This window comes from Erpetoichthys calabaricus, chromosome 3, assembly GCF_900747795.2.
Source record: "Erpetoichthys calabaricus chromosome 3, fErpCal1.3, whole genome shotgun sequence".
NCBI classification, from domain to species: domain Eukaryota; kingdom Metazoa; phylum Chordata; class Cladistia; order Polypteriformes; family Polypteridae; genus Erpetoichthys; species Erpetoichthys calabaricus.
In genome coordinates, this window is record NC_041396.2 from 124,171,275 (window position 1) to 124,192,042 (window position 20,768).

The following is a 20,768-nucleotide window of genomic DNA, read 5'->3' on the forward strand; positions in this document are numbered from 1 at the left end:
GCCAGCTGATCCAGCACCTCAAGCTCAGGATCACTGAACTGGAGGAGAATTTGGCTGGCCTGCGTTGTAGTAAGAGAATTGGCAGACCTGACCCAAGGGTCCTTTAGAGAGATAGTGTGCACCCCTAAGGTGGCATGAGAGGAGACTCCAGACCACACAGGTAGAGAGAGGTGGGTCACGGTCACAAAGCACAAGGTAACGAAAGGATGCACACTGTCCGAGGGCATCAATCCCAGAAATGGAAGTGTCAAACCATTTTCAGGTCCTTGCACAGCTGGACAGTGTCTCTGAAGATTCTATGGTGGTAGGCGGGCATGAGGAGAGACCCATCATGCCACAAAACCAGTTCCCAGAAAGAGAAAGGCAGTGATAATTGGGGACTCAGTTATTAGGGGGATTGAAGAGCAGGTTTGCTCCAGAGACAGAGAGCCTCACACGGTGTGCTGCCTCCAGGATTGCGCCCATGAGTCGAGGTATAGCTGCGACTTTTGAAAGAAGATCTACCAGAAGTTACTGCATGGACCCAGGTTCGAATCCCGCTCGTGGCACATTGCAGAATTGAAGAAAATATCTCTAAAATAAATTTAAAAAAAACTTTGTCATCAACGAACGAACGGTGCTTTGAATCCAATGTTGCAGATATAGTTGTTTATTTTTCTTTTTTCATTAAATAAAACCCTTTAATGAGTAATTAATTTGTCAAGGAACATATGAACAACAAGCACACTAAAAAATCACACTTAACACTAGAATTACCAAAGCCTACAAAAAAACTCATAAACCTAGCCCACCTTAAATCCCTTCGCACTTCTCCATCAGTGTCTTTTGTCTTGTAAATGTGTCGATAAGCACAAGCAGCCTGCTATACCATCCCCCCCACCACTGCAGAAAGGCCAAAAAGTTCTTCCAGCTCAAGCCTTGATTATGTTGGAGTGAAGTGCTGGAGTTTTAGAGGGTAAAAAATATATTATTTGGAACACATGCATTTCATGTGTGTTCCGTGTCTACAACAATCAATGTAAACACATTGTTAAAACAGAAACGTTTTTCATGTTTTAGTAATAAATGACAAAATGTAGACATAAACTGTATAATGTGTGAAGCCTGAAATCCAAAGATCAAATAAACACTTTCACAAATGTACAAGGATATTACGACAGCTTCTGTTGTGTAGCGGTAAGAACTGCTGACTTGTAATCAAGAGGCCGACAGTTCGATCCTGATTGCCATGTAAATTTACCATTTTGAGTAGTAAGCTGCTCTTATTGTTAATATTATACAATAAAAACATACATTTGATTTGTGTCTGTAACAGCCGGTGTAAATTTTTAGTACTTGTAAAAGTAATGTAAAAGTTAGCGATTTTTTTTTTTCTCACTTTTATTCTCTCAGTCACAATCACGATACAATCTTAAATAAGAAGAGAGTGCAGGTGGAGAAGAGTGTCAGGAGTGATTTGTGACAGACTGGTATCAGCAAGAGTGAAAGCAAAAGTCTACAGGACCATTGTCAGACCAGCTTTGTTATATGGGTTAGAGACAGTGGCACTGACTAGAAAGCAGCAGACAGAGCTGGAGGTGGCAGAGTTAAGGATGCTAAAATTTACATTGTGTGTGACGAGGATGGACAGGATTAGAAATGAGGACATTAGAGGGTCAGCTCAGGTTGGACAATTTGGAGACAAAGTCAGAGAGGTGAGATTGTGTTCGTTTCAACATGTGCAGAGGAGAGATGCTAGGTATATTGGGAAAAGGATGCTAAGGATAGAGCTGCCAGGCAAGAGGAAAAGAGCAACGCCTAAGAGAAGGTGTATGGATGTGATGAGAGAGGACATGCAGGTGATGGGTGTAACAGAACAAGATGGAGAGGACAGGAATATATGGAACAAGATGATCCACTGTGGTAACCCCTAACAGGATCAGCCAAAAGAAGAATTAAGGAAAGGAACTTAACCCTCTAACAAGTCAAATCTGTAATCAGGCAGGAGAAAAAGCTTGTCCAGCTCCACCATTTATTACTCTTCAGCTAATGCTTTAACAGGGAGCATTCTTCTCCAGGGGTGTCAAACTCCAGGCCTGGAGGGGCACAGTGGCTGCAGGTTTTCATTCTAACCCTTTTCCTAATCGGTGTCCAGTTTTCACTACTAATTTCTTGTCTCTTCATTTTAGTAGCCCTGTTTCTAAGGATTCAGTCCTTTGAATTCTTTTCTTCATTAAATGACAGCCAAGCAGAAGTGATACATGAAATGAGCCAACAGATGACAAGCTAAATTGGGGCTTCAAACTCGAACCAATTTCACTCCTACCAGTTTCGTAATAAGAAGCTTATTCTTGCTGTTAATTAAACCTGTTATTTAATTCCATGGCCTGTTGCTGCTCTCATTCTGCCATAGCAGACATTTGCAAAACTGTTAATTTTTCTGTTTTTTCTAAGAACATCATCAAAAGGTTTTGGCGACCTGAGAGATCAACCTTACCGAAACCACCTTCACTTTTCTTTATTTTCAGATATTGTGTGTTGGGCACAGGTGAGCTGGTCATGTGGTGGCTTGGTTTGTGTCCCATTATTGTTTGGCTGCTAAGTAAGGAAAAAGAAACAACTAAGGGGCCTGAGTCAAGTTAATTAAAACTAAAGAAAAAAAGTTAATTAGTAAGCAAAAAATGGTCACTAATGAAGGAGATGGTTAGAATAAAAACCTGCAGACACTGCAGCCCTCCAAGACTAGAGTTCGACATCCCTGTTCTACAGCAGGATCAGAATAGTCAGAGTATTAAAGGTGTAGGTCTATTTTATAAGCATTTTTTATAACATCAATGTTAATATAGAATTATCATTATTCTATATTAGCACTGATGTAAACAATTTGTGAAATTAAGTATAAAAAATCATACAACATATATATATTATATTTTTACTGCAGTAATTAATTAAGAATTATTGGTCTTTATATACTAGAAAGACTATCTTGGGATCTTCTGTAGGAAATATATACACATGGTTCATCTATCTTTTCAGTTAAAAATGAACTCACCCAAACAATTAAATAAAAAAAAGTTTTTAAACTGGCAAAAATGAAGTCAAGAAAAAAAAAGTTTTCAGTTTCAATGATTTGTATTTTTATAACTATACAGCATTTCGTATTATTATTATTATTATTATTATTATTATTATTATTATTATTATTATTATTATTAGTTTTTAAAGCTCATCCTGTAAAATGAAACTATGATTATGCAGTTCACCAATGTTTATTATATTTGTACATTATTATATATTTCTTTACACATTTTGCACACATATTTAATAAATGTAATAAACTGCACCAAGAATGTTTAACAAATCATTTTAAAAATGCATACATGAATGTAAATACGTAAATCTGTTCATAATTCAGTTAGACTACCAAATTACAAACAAAATGTCACATAGGTAATAGCAGATCAAAGGGTTGGTTAATCAACAATAATGAATACATTTATGAAACTTTTACGACAAAATTAAATATATTTTTTTACTTAATGGTATTTATCTCCACAAACCGAGACTCAGACTCATGAGTAACATTTTTAGAAATGTTCAAAACTAAATGCAAAGCGTTTGTGTGCCGACTTGAACAAGCATTTGCAGAATACATTAACTGACAGGAGTCTGGTCCACCCTTTCCAATTTTTGGTAGCTGACACAAGCCATGATTCGCCAATTCTTGGTAGCCAACCGAGCCGTCATTGGCCAATTCTTGGTAGCTGAAAGAGGTTGTGAGTGGTCAATTCTTGGTAGGCGATATGAGCTGTGATTGGCACGTGTTTTCAGTTCTTGGTAGAATCTTGGTAGCGAAAAGCGATCTGATTGGTTCTCGCTACCAAGAATTAGCTTGACTCACAGCTACTCGGATGCCTCCCTGGGAAGGGTTCATAGGCTCTTGGTCAGAGCAGGGAGTGGATACAGTTGCCTCTGTCCATGTTGGAACAAATGACATACATAAGAGCAGTCTGTCAGTTCTGTGATACAAATTTAAAGAGTTAGGTGCCAGGCTAATGAGCAGATGTGCCAGTCCATGTAAGACTGAGGAAATCAAAAGGCTTTACACATGGCTCAAATTTTGGTGTAAAGGTAGAATGGCATACAGTAAGTTTATGGGGCATTGGGACTTTTTTTTGGAACAGATCAGACATGTTCTGCCATGACAGGTCACGTCTAAACTGGAGGGGCACCAATGTGTTGAGGAGGCGTATGTGTAGGTTAGATGATTGTTTAAACAGGTTTAGGACAGGTTTAGAACTGTACATGAAGGAATAAACAGGGTTTCCCAAACTAGTATGAGGTTTGCACAGTGATGTTAAGATTGATTTTCTCATTAAAAGAGTTAATAAATTCTGTATTGTGTGGACGCTAGAGGTGCTATTGCCCCGTGAAACCCCACAGACAGACATCCAGGACACACGTTTAAAAGCACCAAGAAGAATTTTAATATCTTTCTTCATATACAGTGCACAAAGCACCACACTCGCCACAGTTTTCCAATACTAATAATAATCACAACAATAGTCAATACAATAAATCAATCCTCCACTCCCAGCAGCTTAGTCACCCAACCTCCCAACTCCGGATCTCTTTGCTGGGTCTTCACCAGTCCTTTAAATAGTCCATGACCCGGAAGTGTTCCTCCCGGGTTAAACGCCGCATCATCCTTCCTCAAGTAGCCCAGAAGTACTGTGGGCTTCCGTCCTCATGATTCCGAAGTACTTCTGGGTTGTCGTAACAGTAGGAGTCCCCAGGTTCTTTGTGAGCTCCCCCTGGTGGCACCCACGGCACCCAACAGGGCTGAGGAAACGAATTCCATGTCCCAGGATGCCCTGAGGGAATCCGGGGAATTGTTGCTGTCCAGGGGAGCTGCCACCTGGCGTCCCGGGGGATGCAGTGCCCTGAAAAGGCTACCTTCCTCCATTCTTCTTTTCCAGGGACGTCCCGGCCGGACTGAACCGCTGGCCATCCCTCACAACTGCTAATGACTGCTGATATTTTGCACTATAGTTCTGAATTTCCGTTTGTTAAATTAGCCATTGTTCTAAACAGTACACAAGGATTATTATTATTTTAGAATAGTAGTCTGAGTGGGCTTTAAAGAGAGCCTTTTTTCTTTTTTTTTTTTAACACACTCTATCCACGCAGTTCAAAAGACCTGCAGCTTTGTTGTTCTCCATTTATGGTCCAGTTTTTGACACTCTAATTTAAGAGCTCGAGTGCTATAATTAAACTAGGGTAATTTTCCATGTGCTTTGGTCACTTTTGTTATAAGTGGAGCCACTTCATCCAAAGAATATCGCAAGGTCATTATATAATTTAATGTTAGCTAATCAAGATTATTTCCACGATTACACTTGACTTCAAAATATCTGTAGATTTTTAAGCAGAATTTGTTTTTGACTTTGTTTTATGTGAATGTACTAATTGGGGCAGAACCAAATCAAACATAATTAAACAATAATCAGAAATAACTTAATGGAGTAATACTTGAGTTATAATGAAATCTAACGTGTGGTTATGATTAGGAGTTATGCCATTGATAATCTGACAAAATCCTATTGATTTTAACATATAAATAAAATATTTGCTTAAAGTGTCAGTTTCCACATTGATGTGTACATTAAAATCCCCCATCAACACTACATGATCATAATTTATAGCCAAATCAGATAAAATTTTGCCAAATTCAGTCATGAACAATGAATATGGCCTTGTTGACCTGTAGGCCAGTATGAAGGTCATCTGCCAGGGGACTTCAGCTGTTCAAAGAAACTGAGGGCTGAGTTCAACAGTCTCCCTGCAAACAAGAGAGGGTTTCATGCATCTCACTATGCAAAGAGATGACTTCTTCTTTCAGCTGCTCCCATTAGGGGTTGCCACAGAGGATCATCTTTTTCCATATCATCCTGTCCTCTGCATCTTGCTCCGTTACACCCATCACCTGCATGTCCTCTCTCACGACATCCTTTTCTTAGGCCTTCGTCTTTTCCTCTTGCCTGGCAGCTCTATCCTTAGCATCCTTTTCCCAATATACCCAGCATCTCCCCTCTGAACACGTCCAAACTAACACAATCTCACTTCTCTTACTTTGTCCCCAAACTGTCAAACCTGAGCAGACCTTCTAATGTACAAATTTCTAATCTTGTCCATCCTCGTCACACTCGATGCAAATCTTAACATCTTTAACTCTACCACCTCCAGTTCTGTCTCCTGTTTTTTGGTCAGTGCCACCCACTCCAACCCATATAACATGCCTGGTCTCACTACCGTCCTGTAGACCTTCCCTTTCACTCTTGCTGATACCTGTCTTTTACAAATTACTCCTGACACTCTTCTCCACTCATTCCACCCTGCCTACACTCTCTTTTTCACCTCTCTTCCGCAATCCCTTTTACTCTGTATTGATCCGAAGTCTTTAAAAACATCCACCTTCGCCAACTCTACTCCCAGCATCCTCACTATTCTACTGACCTCCATCTCATTTACACACATGTATTCTGTCTTGTTCCTACCGACCTTCATTCCTCTTCTCTCTAGAGCATATCACCATTTCTCCAGGATCTCCTCAACCTGCTCCCTACTCTTGCTACAAATCACAATGTCATCAGCAAACATCATAGTCCACGAGGACTCCTATCTAATCTAGTCTGTCAAACTGTCCATCACCATTGCAAATAAGAAAGGGCTTAGAGCCGATCCCTGATGTAATCCAACTCCCTTTTTGAATGCATCCATCACTCCTACCGCAGACCTCACCACTGTCGCACTTCTCTCGTGCATATCCTGTACAACTTTTACATACTTCTCTGCCACTCCTGACTTCCTCATACAATACCACAACTCCTCTCAAGTCACCCTGTCATATGTTTTCACCAGGTCCACAAAGACGCAATGCAACTCTTTCTGGCCTTCTCTGTACTTCTCCATTAATACCCTCAGAGCAAACATCACATCTGCTGTTCTCTTTTCTGGCATGAAATCATACTGCTGCTCACTAATCACCTCCTCACTTCTTAACCTAGCTTCTACTACTCTTTCCCATAACTTCATGCTGTGGCTCATCAATTTTATTCCCCTGTAATTGCTATAGTTCTGCACATCCCCCTTATTCTTAAAAATCGGTACCAGCACATTTCTTCTCCACTCCTTAGGCATCCTCTCACTTTCCAAGATTCCATTAAACAATCTGATTAAAAACTCCACTGCCATCTCTCCTAAACACCTTCATGCTTCCACAGGTATGTCATCTGGAAAAATGGCCTATCCATTCTTCATCCTCTTCATAGCTGTTCTTACTTCCTCCTTGCTAATCCATTGCTCTTCCTGATTCACTATCACCACATCATCCAACTTTTTCTCTCTCTTTCATTCTCTTCATTCATCAGCCTCTCAGAGTAATCTTTCCATCTGCTCAACACACTCTCCTCACTTCTGAATACAGTTCCATCTTTATCTTTTATCACCCTAACCTGCTACACATCTTTCTCAGGTCGGCCCCTCTGTCTAGCCATTCGGTACAGGTCATTTTCTCACTCCTTAATGTCCAACCTCTTATACAATTCATCATATGCCTTTTCTTTAGCCTTGGCCACCTCTCTCTTCACCTTACGCCTTATCTCTTTGTACTCTTGTCTACTTTCTGCATCTCTCTGAATATCCCACTTCTTCTTTACCAACCTCGTCGTCTGAATACTGTCCTGTGTACTTCTCTATTCCACCACTAGATTTCCTTTTCTTCTGTCCAGATGTCACGCCAAGCACCCTTTTTGCTGTCACCCTTACAACTTCTGCTGTAGTTGCCCAGCTGTCTGTCAGCTCTTCACTGCTACCCAGTACCTTATCCCCTTACTTCCTCCCTGAACTCATCCTTGCAGTCTTCCTTCGCTTTCCCTTGCTAGCACTTTGCAGTCTTCAATCTCCTTCAGATTGACCCTCCTGCATAGGATATAATCCACTTGTGTGCAACTTTCTCCACTCTTGTATGTCACCCTGTGTTCCTCCCTCTTCTTAAAATACGTATTCACCACAGCCATGTCCATCCTTTTCACAAAATCCGCTATCATCTGACCTTCTTCATTCCTCTCCTTGACACCATACCTACCCATCACCTCCTCATCTCCTACATTCCCTTCACCAACATGTCCATTGAAATCTTCTCCAATCACCACTCTGTGCCCCTTGGGTACTGTGGAAGAAACCACCCGAGGAAGACAGGAATAGTTCAATCAATTAGATTTTTATTCAATCACAGATGAGTACATGGATTCTATGTTGCAAGGCAGAAGAGCAAAGTTCCCTTTTTCAATTAGCTTTTTTATATTTTCTCCCTTAACCCTTCCCCTTGATGGACCCTAAAGAAGGAAAGGTCATCTTTCCTGTGTCTAATAGATGTGTTCCTGAAAAGGAAATTGTCCTAAGTCACTTTACTGCACCCTGTTTTATGGCAGATGCCTGTATGTCTAACCTGCTGTTAGAGCAAAACAGCTTTTAATATTTCATAGCTTGCAAGTAGTTTTTTTTTGTTTTTCTTTCACAGTGCACTTCATGTACACTTCACTTCATCCAACTCATCCATCCATCGCACACCCAACTTGCGGGGCATATGCAATAACAAAATTCATCACAACTTTCATTTCCAGCTTCATAATCATCACTCTGTCTGACACTCTTTTCACCTCCAAAACATTCTTGACATACGTTTCCTTCAGAATAACCCCTACCTCATTTCTCCTCATCCACATTATGATAAAACAATTTGAATCCACCTCAGAGTCACCTGGCCTTACTCCCCTTCCATTTAGTCTCTTGCACGCACAATATATCAACCTTCCTCTCTATCACATCAGCTAACTCTCTCCCCTTACCAGTCATATTGCCAACATTTAAAGTTCCAGCCCTCAGTTCCACTCTCTTTACCGTCCCCCTCTCTTCTTCTCCTTCTTCGACCAGCAGTAACCCAATTTCCGTTGTTAACCCGGACCTCGACCCGTCCAGTATGGAAATGGCAAAATTTTACACTGGATGGCCATCCTCAAGTAACCCTTCCCATTTATCGGGGCTTGGTACTGGCACGAAGAAACACACTGGTTTGGGCATCCCCTGTGGTTGGGTTCTCTATGCAAAGAGACAAAATAGTTAAAAAGGGGAGCTAGAGCAGGATGCAGGGACTGTTTGAATTGAAATCCACTTTGTGGATTATGCAACACAAGTAACGTGAGATTTTTTTTCATATAATTTGCCGTTTTACAGCATTGGTCAACATTGGCTTATAGGGTAACATTTTTTTTCTCCATTCTCCACAAAAACATGAGATAAAAAATTTTCTCATTGCTACAAAACACATAGGTCAAGTAACATATAAAAACAGTATAATTTTTGTGTGGAGTATGCCTTTTTAATCCCTCCTCCCAATAGAGATTTTTTAATGCCTAAAGTCCACTGTATACATTGTGGTTGATCTCAAAAACTTTCCAATTAAAACAAATGTATGAAGTATAGCCTTTTGCAGTATGGCCATTAAAGAGGTTCCTTCTGTCTGTCACGGCTTAACAGAACTACTAGAGTTGCTTTTGTGGCAAATGATATTGCTGTCATAATAACTGTAACAGTTTTTTTTTTCTCCATTATTAAGACTATCTCATGTTCTTTTGTTTCTTGGTGTCCAGCAGTGACATTTATTATGTTGGACTGGATGTGTATATAGTGTGCTAAACTCATAAATTGAATTGTATTTTCTAAGAACAGAAATGTTCTTTCAGTGAGGTTTTTGTGTACAGTAAAGCAAAGATAACAATAGTTTATGCAGGAGTTTTGGAGTGCACTAGAACATAATTAAAGTGTTGTTCTGCTTACCTGTAAAATACAGTCTGTCATACCTTTCATTTGATGTTTGTCACAGTGTGTATGGAAAATAAACATTACATTCCACATTGAAAAAAATACACATGACATTTTCAGTTTCATTTAAACAAAAGGAAAATATCCAGTTCTCTTGATAATTTTGACAAATTAATTACAAAAATAGCATTTTCTTTTATATATTATACTTCATTACAACAAAAATTATGTACAATTTGTGTAAATCTAAAAACAAACAAGTTTTATGTAACAAATCTGTATATATTTTAAAATTGAAATTTCACAAAGCAAATTTGATCACTAGCTTTAGTGATTTTCTGTTCCTATCCAGCATATGTGTTTTTTTTTGTCTTTTCAGTTATCTGGAAGCCATATGGATTTGTTTCCAAATTACCGATTAGAAGATAAAAAGGTAAATGATTGAATGTAAAGTAGAAAATAGTGATAGTCTATGTACAGTTACTTAAAATACATGTTTTTAGATTATTGGTATGCCCCGTTTTAGCATACAAAAGTATCTTTTAAACTATCATTGAGTAGTTAAACCTCATTTTCCATTTAAAATCTGTGTTAAATATACATTTACAGTTTTTGTTGATTTAAATTTTTATTAATTTTTTTATTTTTAATAAATTTTGCAATTGTTGCTCACAAAATGTGATATTTGTTGTAAATACATGTAACTTAGATTCATAAAGTGTGTATAACAATATAAATAAATACACGTTAGACAAGTAAGAGTGTGGGTTACATCACAGTGACGCCTGCAATGTGATAAACTCTAAGCTGTGACATGATTATATTACATCAGAGTAACCTGCTATACAGCATAGTGATGTCTTGTTAACCACTAGATGAAATCCACCATTTCACCTTTTTCCTCAGCATAGTGGGGATATTGGGATAACTATTTACTTTTTCAGGACTCCTTGATTATGACTGTACATTCACCTCTGTCTATCTTGGTACCACAGACGAAGCAGAACACTGTCTTTGTGCTGGCCTTTTAGAAGGCATGGGAAAGGCACTATATAAATAAAAATGTATTATTACTATTAATGTACTGAGTGGGCCATGACTGGGCTGTTCACTGCAAAACAGAAAGGATTTTGGTATACAGCACCAGTTACTCGCCTTCAGTGGAAAGGTTTCTAAAGCTCCACAGGCCCAATGTCGTTCCTCATTTTATCCAGTCTTTTATCCCAGGTCATCAGGTCCATGCCTTCCCCACTGTTGTATAGATATCATCACTGTGAAAAACAATGTTCAGCTTCACTGTGTTGTGAATTGCCCAAAACATCAATTAAATTCAGAATACCTTGCCACAATATCTCTGAAAAGGATGAATGTTTAATGATTACGTCTATCAATCCAGGGACATTCCAGCAAGCATCAGGCGCGAGGCGGAAAAAATCCCTGGACTTGGCATCAGCTCACTGCAAAGTGAATACAAGCATCATTTTAGCATCACCAAATTCCCAAACCTGCATGACCTTGGAAGGAAACCAGAGCACACTGTGGAAACCCACAAGGAATACTCCAGGCAGGGAACATCAGGGACGTTGACTACCTATGAGGCAGCAGCACTACCATTCCACCACATTGCCACCCCCCCATGTGTAATTATTAACATTATTCATTATTTAAATAAAGTTAACCATTCATCTGTAAAACATAATATACATACTTTAATGCATTTCATCACGAAAGTGATATCATGTATAAATCTAAGAATTCTAAATGTGCAGAGAGCTGGAATATCATACATTTCATGTGTTCTGTGTGGCAGTTGATGCCTGCTGCTGCTGTCAGCGCAGCAGGAGGCCCCAGAAGCACATAATGATTAACAATGGGTCAGATTTAAGGTGATGTTTATGATGATCTATTTTAATGACAAAATAAACTGTAAGATTATAGTGGAAATTTCAAGATTAAACCCAAAATTTCCACTTTAATGACAAAATATACCTTTTCACTGTGCCCCTAATTTTTTTCTCTGTGGCTCAAATACACTTCCGTATATTCTGATGCTGTTTTGAAGGTGCAAAAAAAAAAAAGAAATATTTTAAATTGTATTGTGTCTTTACAATGGGGAATATGCAGCACTTGAAAATAAAAGCACCACGAATACAAATGTATGTCATCATTTAAGTTTGATGATTTGCTTCACCACATCGAACCATTCATCAAACATCGAAGCACGCACATTGATCACACTGCACCCCACGATTTTTTCCTGATACTGCAACTCATGCATGCATCACGTTAATTTCTGAGGACGTGCTTAGAGGACATGTCAAATGAATGCTTGGAATGCCTGGCAGCCATGATGCATCCTCGTACGCATTCGGAGCATGAAGTATAAACCAGCCTATATACTCACAGGTACACTAAGAAACACTGCATATATTTTAATTTGAAATTGAAAGAGCACTGATCAGTAAACTAACAGAGAGAACATGCAGCAAACTGAGTTTGGGTATAGTAAGTGAGTTCATGACACTTCAAGTGTAAAACTGCTTGTTACAAAGCTTCAAAGTTATACTAAAAGCAGTACTTCGAAATCAAGCAAACATCAAGTCCCTTCATCAAATGCATCATTCTCAATAGAGACAAAACTGTGATCAGAATCTGACACAGGCTTTGTGGGTAAGGATGCATAAAGATGAGTTGTTTCAGAAGGCATTTGTTTCCTGTCTTTTACGCACAGCTGTGACATTTAATGTAAATGACCAGTCACAGACAGCTATATATCTTTAGAATGGGCTGAAACTCTATGTTTCACTGTATGTGGCTTAATGTAGGTGTCTTTGATAAAAGCAGATTCACCCAGTTGTGACATGCTGCTTGCCTCAGGGTATAAGTGGGAAAATCTCATATTTTATTAGTGAAAGTGACCACACAACATGGAAACTTAGGATTCATTTGAATGAAATAAATGTTGTTGTTGTTGTTGAAGACACTCTTGGGTATGTAAAAATAACATTATAGCTTATATATCATTATGCTTATATTTCATACAATTTTGTCATTATATTAGGATTATCAGTTTATTTCAGGGATCTAAATTAATTTGCAAGTTTATGGTAGCTATGCAGTAAGATTATGATTATATTCTGTCACTGTAAATTACCTGTTATTCTGGCAGGTTACGTAGAAAGTTACTCACACCTCCCAAATATTGTTACACAAAGAGAGTTATTTTCACCTCTTTTCCAAGAGTGAGATCATTTTAGAGAAATGTGAAAAGGAAAAAAGAAAGCCTACTATTACAGCCCAGTTGGTTTTCTGAAATGTTGTGCCTCGTGCACATACAGTATTTTTCAGAGAGTATTGCAGTGTTAGCATTGGGCTCTGTGTTGGAACAATCTCTAGATACAGCACACACACACATTTCACCCCAGAGTCAATTTAGCATCGCCATGCCACCTAACCTGCATGTCTTTGGACTGTGGGAGGAAACAGACACTGATACAGAGAGCTTAAGCCACAAAGCTTATTAAGAGACCCCCAAACCCCTGTATCTGCACCATGTCTACAAGGCGCAAGGTGGATTTATCAGATAGAGGTGAACATTTACCCTTTTTCAATCTGTTCCTAAGTGATATATATATCCAAAATATATCCAAATCTTCGTATGTTATATCATTTACTGTTAAATTCTGCTCCATACTTCTAAAATTTTTATTTTTATACTGTATTGAGGATTTGTTCTGTTCTGTGTATTGTATTGTATTGACCCCCTTCTTTTTGACACCCACTGCACGCCCAACCTACCTGGAAAAGGTGTCTCTCTTTAAACTGCCTTTCCCAAGGTTTCTCCCATTTTTCCCTACAAGGTTTTTTTTTGGGAGTTTTTCCCCTGTCTTCTTAGAGAGTCAAGGCTGGGGGGCTGTCAAGAGGCAGGGCCTGTTAAAGCCCATTGCAGCACTTCTTGTGTGATTTTGGGCTATACAAAAATAAATTATATTGTATTGTATTGATGTGATGACAGTGTTAGTTATAATTATGAGTACACTCAACAGACATGATCCAAAAGCACACACTACACATGTGGTTGCACATGTGGTTTGATGCCAGCTGTGATGAGTGGCTTATATTTTTTGCATTTATTGTTTATAATTCAAATGCCTATACTTGAAACACCTTGTGAACAGCAGATCATGAGCGAAAAATGCTTCAGGTGTTTGCACTTTCCTTAACAGCAACTTATCTGACATTTCACATAGAAAAGAGAAATCAGTTTTGACAATTAAAATGCTTTGAGGCACTGATAAGAGATTTTCTATAGTTAAACATCTGAACAAAACACTATTTGTTGACAAAGCACTTATTCTTTCATATATGCACTTATGCACTCTTATTCTTTGCTCATGCAGTACTTGCGCTTAATACCATGTGAACTCCAAAGAATGGTTCAAGCACAGGCCCCTTCCCCATTCTCCACCCTGTCTACAAATTGTCCTTCGTTTATTTTAGGGTTATAGGGTGAACCTATTCTACATTTTATACTCTTTTATTATATAGACCTTAACAAAATGTCTCAAATCCCATAATCTTAACATACTATCAGGTACTGTAGTTTAGTATTCCCCTTCCTTTTTAGTTTTAACACCAAGCAATTAGAGAGTAAAAGAACACACAGGAAAAGAGTAATAACTTATTCATATATGGTTGGTAATACATTTTACTAAATACTTCCATATCAAAGCAAACAGAATGTGGCATTACAAACCATTCACCCTGATAGTGCTAGATCTGTAGTTTCAGACAGTGCCTAAACTTATGGTTCCACTCTGTTACTCTAGTCAGCTCTTCTCAGGTTATCATCTGAATAGGATGAAGCAACCAGTCTGAATATGGCCACTAAAAGTGAGGTGTTCTCAAAATGAAAGATGTCTTAGACCCTGGATATACTGTTATTTTGTTGTTTTTAGATCTAACTGTAGCATTTGATACAGTTGATCATGACATCCTGATCTTCCATCTTGAGTAGTAGGTGGGTATCCAAGGAACTGCTTTGGAATGGTTTGGGTCATACCTAACAGACAGAATCATTTCAGTCAGCCTCTGCCCCTCTCACCTGTGGGGTCCCTCAAGGGTCTTTTCTTGGGCATATTCATTTTTTCACTGTACATGTTACCCTTAGGATACATTTTTAAAAAAATATATGTGATATTTCTTTTCATTGTTGCACCGATGATACACAGCTGTATCTTCCAGTGAAACAGAGCAAAACAAACTATCTTGAACCATTACTGGAATGTCTGAAAATCATTAAAATATAGATGTCACTAAATGTTCTTAGTTTAAATGACAAAAAACAGATTTAATGTGTTTTTGACCTTCTGATACTATTTGTGCCGCTGCAAGTAATCTTGGTCCTTTGACAACCTACTGTAAACCTTTCACAAAAAATCTTGGTGTGATTTTGATAATGCTCTCAAATTAGATAAATACATTAACTCCATTGTAAAAGTCAGATATTTCTATCAGCTCAGGGTGCTAGCTAAAGTCAAGCCTTTTCTTTCTGCAGTTGATTTAAAAAAGTTACTTCATGCTTTTGTCTTTTCTCGACTTGACTTTTGCAACTCATTATACACTGGAGTTAAGTAGTAGTCATCTCTTGCATGTCTTCATCTAGTCCAGAACGCTGTGGCCAGGCTCCTAAGAGACACACAAAAACATAATCACATCACACTAATTTTAATTTTTCTTCATTGGCTTCCTGTTCGCTACAAGTTTAAAATTATGTTGTTTGTTTTTAAGTCTCTAAATGGTTTAGCCCCCTCTTATCTTACTGACCTCCTCTTACCTCTTACTCTCCATCATGATCACTTAGGTTATCTGACCAGAAGTTATTGGTTGTGCTGAGGTCTAGCGTAAACTTTGGAATAGTCTACCTTTTTATGTTAGGTCAGCGCAAACTTTGGTCTCTTTAAATTTAGTCTAAAAATCTGTGTTTAGCTTCTTAAATATACTTGAGATTACTGTTTTTAAAATCTATTTATACATTTTGGTGTATTTATTTACTGTATCTATATATTTATTACTGTATGAATGGGATCTGTATAACACTTTGGTTAACTTCTGTTGTTTTAAATGTGCTCTGTAAATAAAATTGACTTGCTTTGATATGGACAGAGCATGCCATTGCAAGCCTCCTCTTATTGACTCAAAGGTTACCATTTTCTCCCAGTTTCAGACAAATAAGAAAGTTGTAAATTGCCCAAGTGGTGGTCTTGTCAAAGAACGTCTGGTCATTTCTCTCCCTAACAAAAGGTCTTAACTGATATTTTAAGTTGAAAATGTCCATGGCTGGCTCGTACAGTTTCCCTGCATATTAAAATTAGACATTGTTAGACATGAATAAAAAAGTATCATATGCTAAATATTATTCTTCACTACAAGTGTTATTACTACTAAATGGAATTCACATATAATTTCACCACCCCTACCCCACTTGCAACACTTACAGTAGAACAATTTCATAGCACTTAATTAAGCCAAGAGTCTGAATATGCATGGTTTCAAGGTGAACATGACAAAGGAGCCAGAACAGTGATTGGGTTTAATACAAAACAGCATTTTGACAATTTCAGAAAGTGGGAGGGGTGAGTCAATCACTTATGCCACCATCTGTCTGCAAGACTCTCTCAGAAAATGCATTATATTTCAGAAATCACATGGAATTGAGTTGTATTGGGAGTCATACAGTTAAATTTAGAAATCTGCAGTTTGTATGTTCTTGTTCTATTCTCTGTATTTACTTTAAAAACAGATTAGTGTTTCTCTCATGTTTTCCTATAGTTTCCATATATTTATCTATCCATCCATTATCCAACCCGCTATATCCTAACACAGAGTCACAGGGGGTCTGCTGCAGCCAATCCCAGTCAACAAAGTGCACAAGGCAGGAACAAATCCCGGGCAGGGCGCCAGCCTACCGCAGTTCACACACACACACACACACACACACCCACACACCAAGCACACACTAGGGACAATTTAGGATCGCCAATACACCAAACCTGCATGTCTTTGGACTGTGGGAGGAAACTGGAGCACCCGGAGGAAACAATTATACAAATTATACAATTTACATAAAAATATTATTATGACAAATAAAAAAATGACAATTGGTTTTCTTTCTAAGTATTAATTGTGTTGGTGGTTTAGAAGCTCTTTATAACCATGGTTGATTCTAAAGATCTTGAAGTGTGGAATTTTTTTCTTATTACATTACTTTGATCATTTTTGTACAACTTGTTGTTAGATGTGTACTGACTTGACGTTGGTACTTTGCTTAATTAACTTTTACGTTTTCCTGATAATTTTTTTCAGGTTCATTGGGAAAGTCAACAAAATGTTTCAACAGATTTGCAATGGTCAAACAATACCCCCTCTCCACAACATCATTCCAGGCGCCCTGAAGAGTGTTCAGGTAATACAGCTGGAATTGTACAGCATATAGTACATGTGTTGCATAATTTTATTTTACATTTGACCAAAAATACAAGAAGATATTTTATACTTTTTTATCATGGTATTTTGCTATTTACTCTTGGTTGGCTGCTATAAGTCTCCATTAATGCTCTCTTTCTTAACAGTGGTCCTCTTTAATAAACCACTATATTTAAACTTTCTCTTTAGATGATCTGTCCAAATACATGGTCATGGTTGCAACTCTCCACACACTGTCAAAAGAAGCCTCTTAGGCAGAGTTCTTGCCAGTTTTATGCCCCAGTGCAAATTTCACTTTTTTTCTTTCCTTGGATCTCCATTTATTTTCTGGGGTATCACATTTTCCCATATAGGTAAACTTTTTGTCTTTTCAGGATCTGTCTTGGCTATGTCCTGAACTTTCAATTTCTAACTACTTAATCTTGAAAAACTCGAAAGGTGAGGCATATGGAAATTTATATCCCTTATTCTTATGCCCCCATTAAGTATAACAGAATCGAGCCAATTTACTTTGACAATTTTACTACCATCCTCACTCCTGGTTTCAAGATAACACCAAGCTGTAAAAAAGGACTAAGGTATCATTATTGTCATTGAAATGCATCTCTTGGGATTTAATGATAAAATGACAGGATCAGGGAGCCAAAAACCACCTTCTGGCTTTTGTCCCCATTGTAGGTCTATCATTGCAGAACCACATAGTCTATGACCAGGGGAAATTGCCATCATTATTAATAATAACAGATTAAACTATTTAAATAAGTTATGATAAGCATGAAAAAGTATAGATAGTGTTTAGATTCTTAAAGAATGCACATGTAGTTCTTGTAAGTATTATATGCATGCAAGAATTTTAGAAAAGGTGCAAACTGCTTTTTCTATAAATCTAATATAAAATGCACAACCTGGATATGCCATAATGTGTATATCCATATATACATAAAAATATACCAGCTGTGCTTCCCAGCATTGCCTAGGTATTATTTCAAAAAAGATGCGGTTCATCTGGGTTCCTCAATTTTGTTTTACATAGACAGTTGGACTACCCACATTCTACTTATGGCTGTATCCAGCCCATGATTTGCAACTCTTATCCTTATATGTCATCATCAAGCACAATCTCACAATCACATTCCTGGGTTCAAACACAAACATTTTTTTATAAACTACTTTTGACAGGTCTCTATGTTTAATACAACACCATACCACAGAGTGTCTTCTGTCTTCTCTTCTCCACCTCTACCTGGTGAGTGCCATCCAGCTCCTCTCCCAACACCACCTCAAGTGGCTGGAACAGAGCTATTTCATTTTTCTTGGACTAACCCTACTTCCGGGTTAGTCAGAAGTTCCATGAAGTAGGAACTATTAATTCCTGTAGTACCCCTGTTGCCACCTATAGAACCCAGCAGGGCTGTGCCATGGAACTACAGTTCACAACCTGACCTGTGGATATACGTAGAGGTACTATAACTCAGGAATGCTGTCATCTAGTGTTTTGGGGGAGTAATTAACCCAGGTAAGTTGCCTCCCCCTGTCCCTCCATTATACTAATATCCCAGTCATTTCAGGATCCTTTATCAAGTTTTTCCGGGATTACAGCATATAATTTTTTTCTGTCCATCTCTTGGTGGCAACAGGGACCACCCTGAATATTTGTGTGCTGGCCTCCCAGCCATGTAGAATATGTTGAACCAGCCTGGTCACGACCCCACCCCATGCCTGGCATCCATTACAGTGTCTCTTCTTCAGCTGTGCTCGTGTGGGTGCAGTGACGACCCCGCAAGGGAGTAAGTCCATTTCACAGTTTGCATGTTGTACCGTCCACCTATCTCATATCTGCATGGAGGAAATAAAGCACAATTAATAGGAGCATGGGGATGCTAGTTATTACTATCTGCAGGTTGTATAGGATGGGATTTTCTGTTTTGACCCCAAGTCCTTGGGAATCTCTGCATAGATCAGTGCCTCCAGTAGTGCTCCATTTCCTGACACTCCGAATACCTCTTGCCACTTCTATTGCATTTTCTATTGCACCTTATAAAGCAGAAGGGAAACTTTTGAAGAATTCCTTGTCCTGTGTTTAATCTGTAGTTTCTTCTTCCAGCTGACCCTAGTTTGCCACAGTTTGATAAGGCTGAGGTAAGTGGAGACCTCTGTCCACATGACCTCTATGGGTCTTCTGAACTCGCTACTTTCCCTTTGTTGGGTCAGCCCTTCATTGTTGATTGGCTCCCCCTCTTTCTTTGGGGTCAATTCAGTGGTCTGGGATCCCATGTGGGTTAAAAAGGAGCCCCATTCTATATACAGTATGTAGCCTTTACACAATGTAATAATGGTGCATAATAATTAGTTATTGTCAACTACCTTGTAGGAAAAAGAGTTACCTGGACACCTGCATGAATATGTGAGACCTTTTCACTCTGTATTCTGTCTAATCCATCAGGCTTAACCTCTACAGTCTGAGTTTCTTCTGTTCATTTGACTTGAAGCTTAAGCATAAAAGAGTTTTATTACTTGACGATCTGTTATAAACATTGCTTCTCAGTTCCGCTCACAGATGTCAGGGATGCCTTTGCTCTTAATTCCCACATGCTTTACTGCACAGGACTCACTTACCTATACAGCCAAATCAATCATAGTAAGCACACTATTGGCAGCTTTTGCAAGTATTTCTCTGTCACTTCCTTTGGAACCTTTACTATATATATCTATCTATTATATAAAAAAATCTTGGGTCAAGACGTGATCATCTCGGAGAGACACTTTGAAGTCCCACGAGACTACTTGCACGTCACGCCCAACTTACAAACAATTTCTCGGAGACACTTTAGCGTCCCACGAGACAAGGAAGTGAGACAAAAGGACTGCTGCTATGCAGCGTGATATGCAGATCACACAGCATGGCAGCAACAGCTGCTGCTGGCTTAAAGGACAGCTCAGTAGCAGCAGCTGATCCGTCTTCATCTCCTTAGTGTGCGTTCAGCCTCCCCCTTCACAGTGTGAGCGGCAGAGACGCAAAGTGGCAAGCATGAAGTGCTCCCGTGTGTTGGGGGGGGGGTGGGGAGGTGGGGCCACTAGGGTCAGGATTTGTGTGTGCATATTGTGACAGATAGGGAGCGCTGTCATCCCCTTGAACCCTCGGACCAGACACCTTGATAAAAGTCTAAATAATGGATTTATTATAATAATAATGTGCACAAAGCACCTCCACCACCACTATACTTAATAATAAACACAATTCTCAATAATCAACAAATACACAATAATCCTCCACACCTCCCAGCAGCTCAGTCACCCTTCCTCCCAACTCGGCTCGATCTGCTGGGGTTTCCCATAGTCCTTTATAGTCTTTGACCCGAAAGTGTTTTCTCTCTCTCTGTCCATGTGACTTTGCAACACTTCCGGGTCGGATGAAAACTACT

The 20,768-nt window shown here is 38.7% G+C and overlaps 1 protein-coding gene across 1 annotated transcript in view; it reads left to right on the top strand.

The window, feature by feature from the left end:
* The window catches only part of LOC114649345 (kinesin-like protein KIF13B), a 664,407-nt gene that overhangs the window by 570,732 nt on the left and 72,907 nt on the right, over positions 1–20,768 (top strand). The window contains exons 35-36 of the mRNA XM_051924704.1: positions 10,241–10,294; positions 17,227–17,326. Of these exons, the coding sequence (XP_051780664.1) occupies positions 10,241–10,294; positions 17,227–17,326 (154 nt within the window). The remainder of the gene's footprint in view (positions 1–10,240; positions 10,295–17,226; positions 17,327–20,768) is intronic.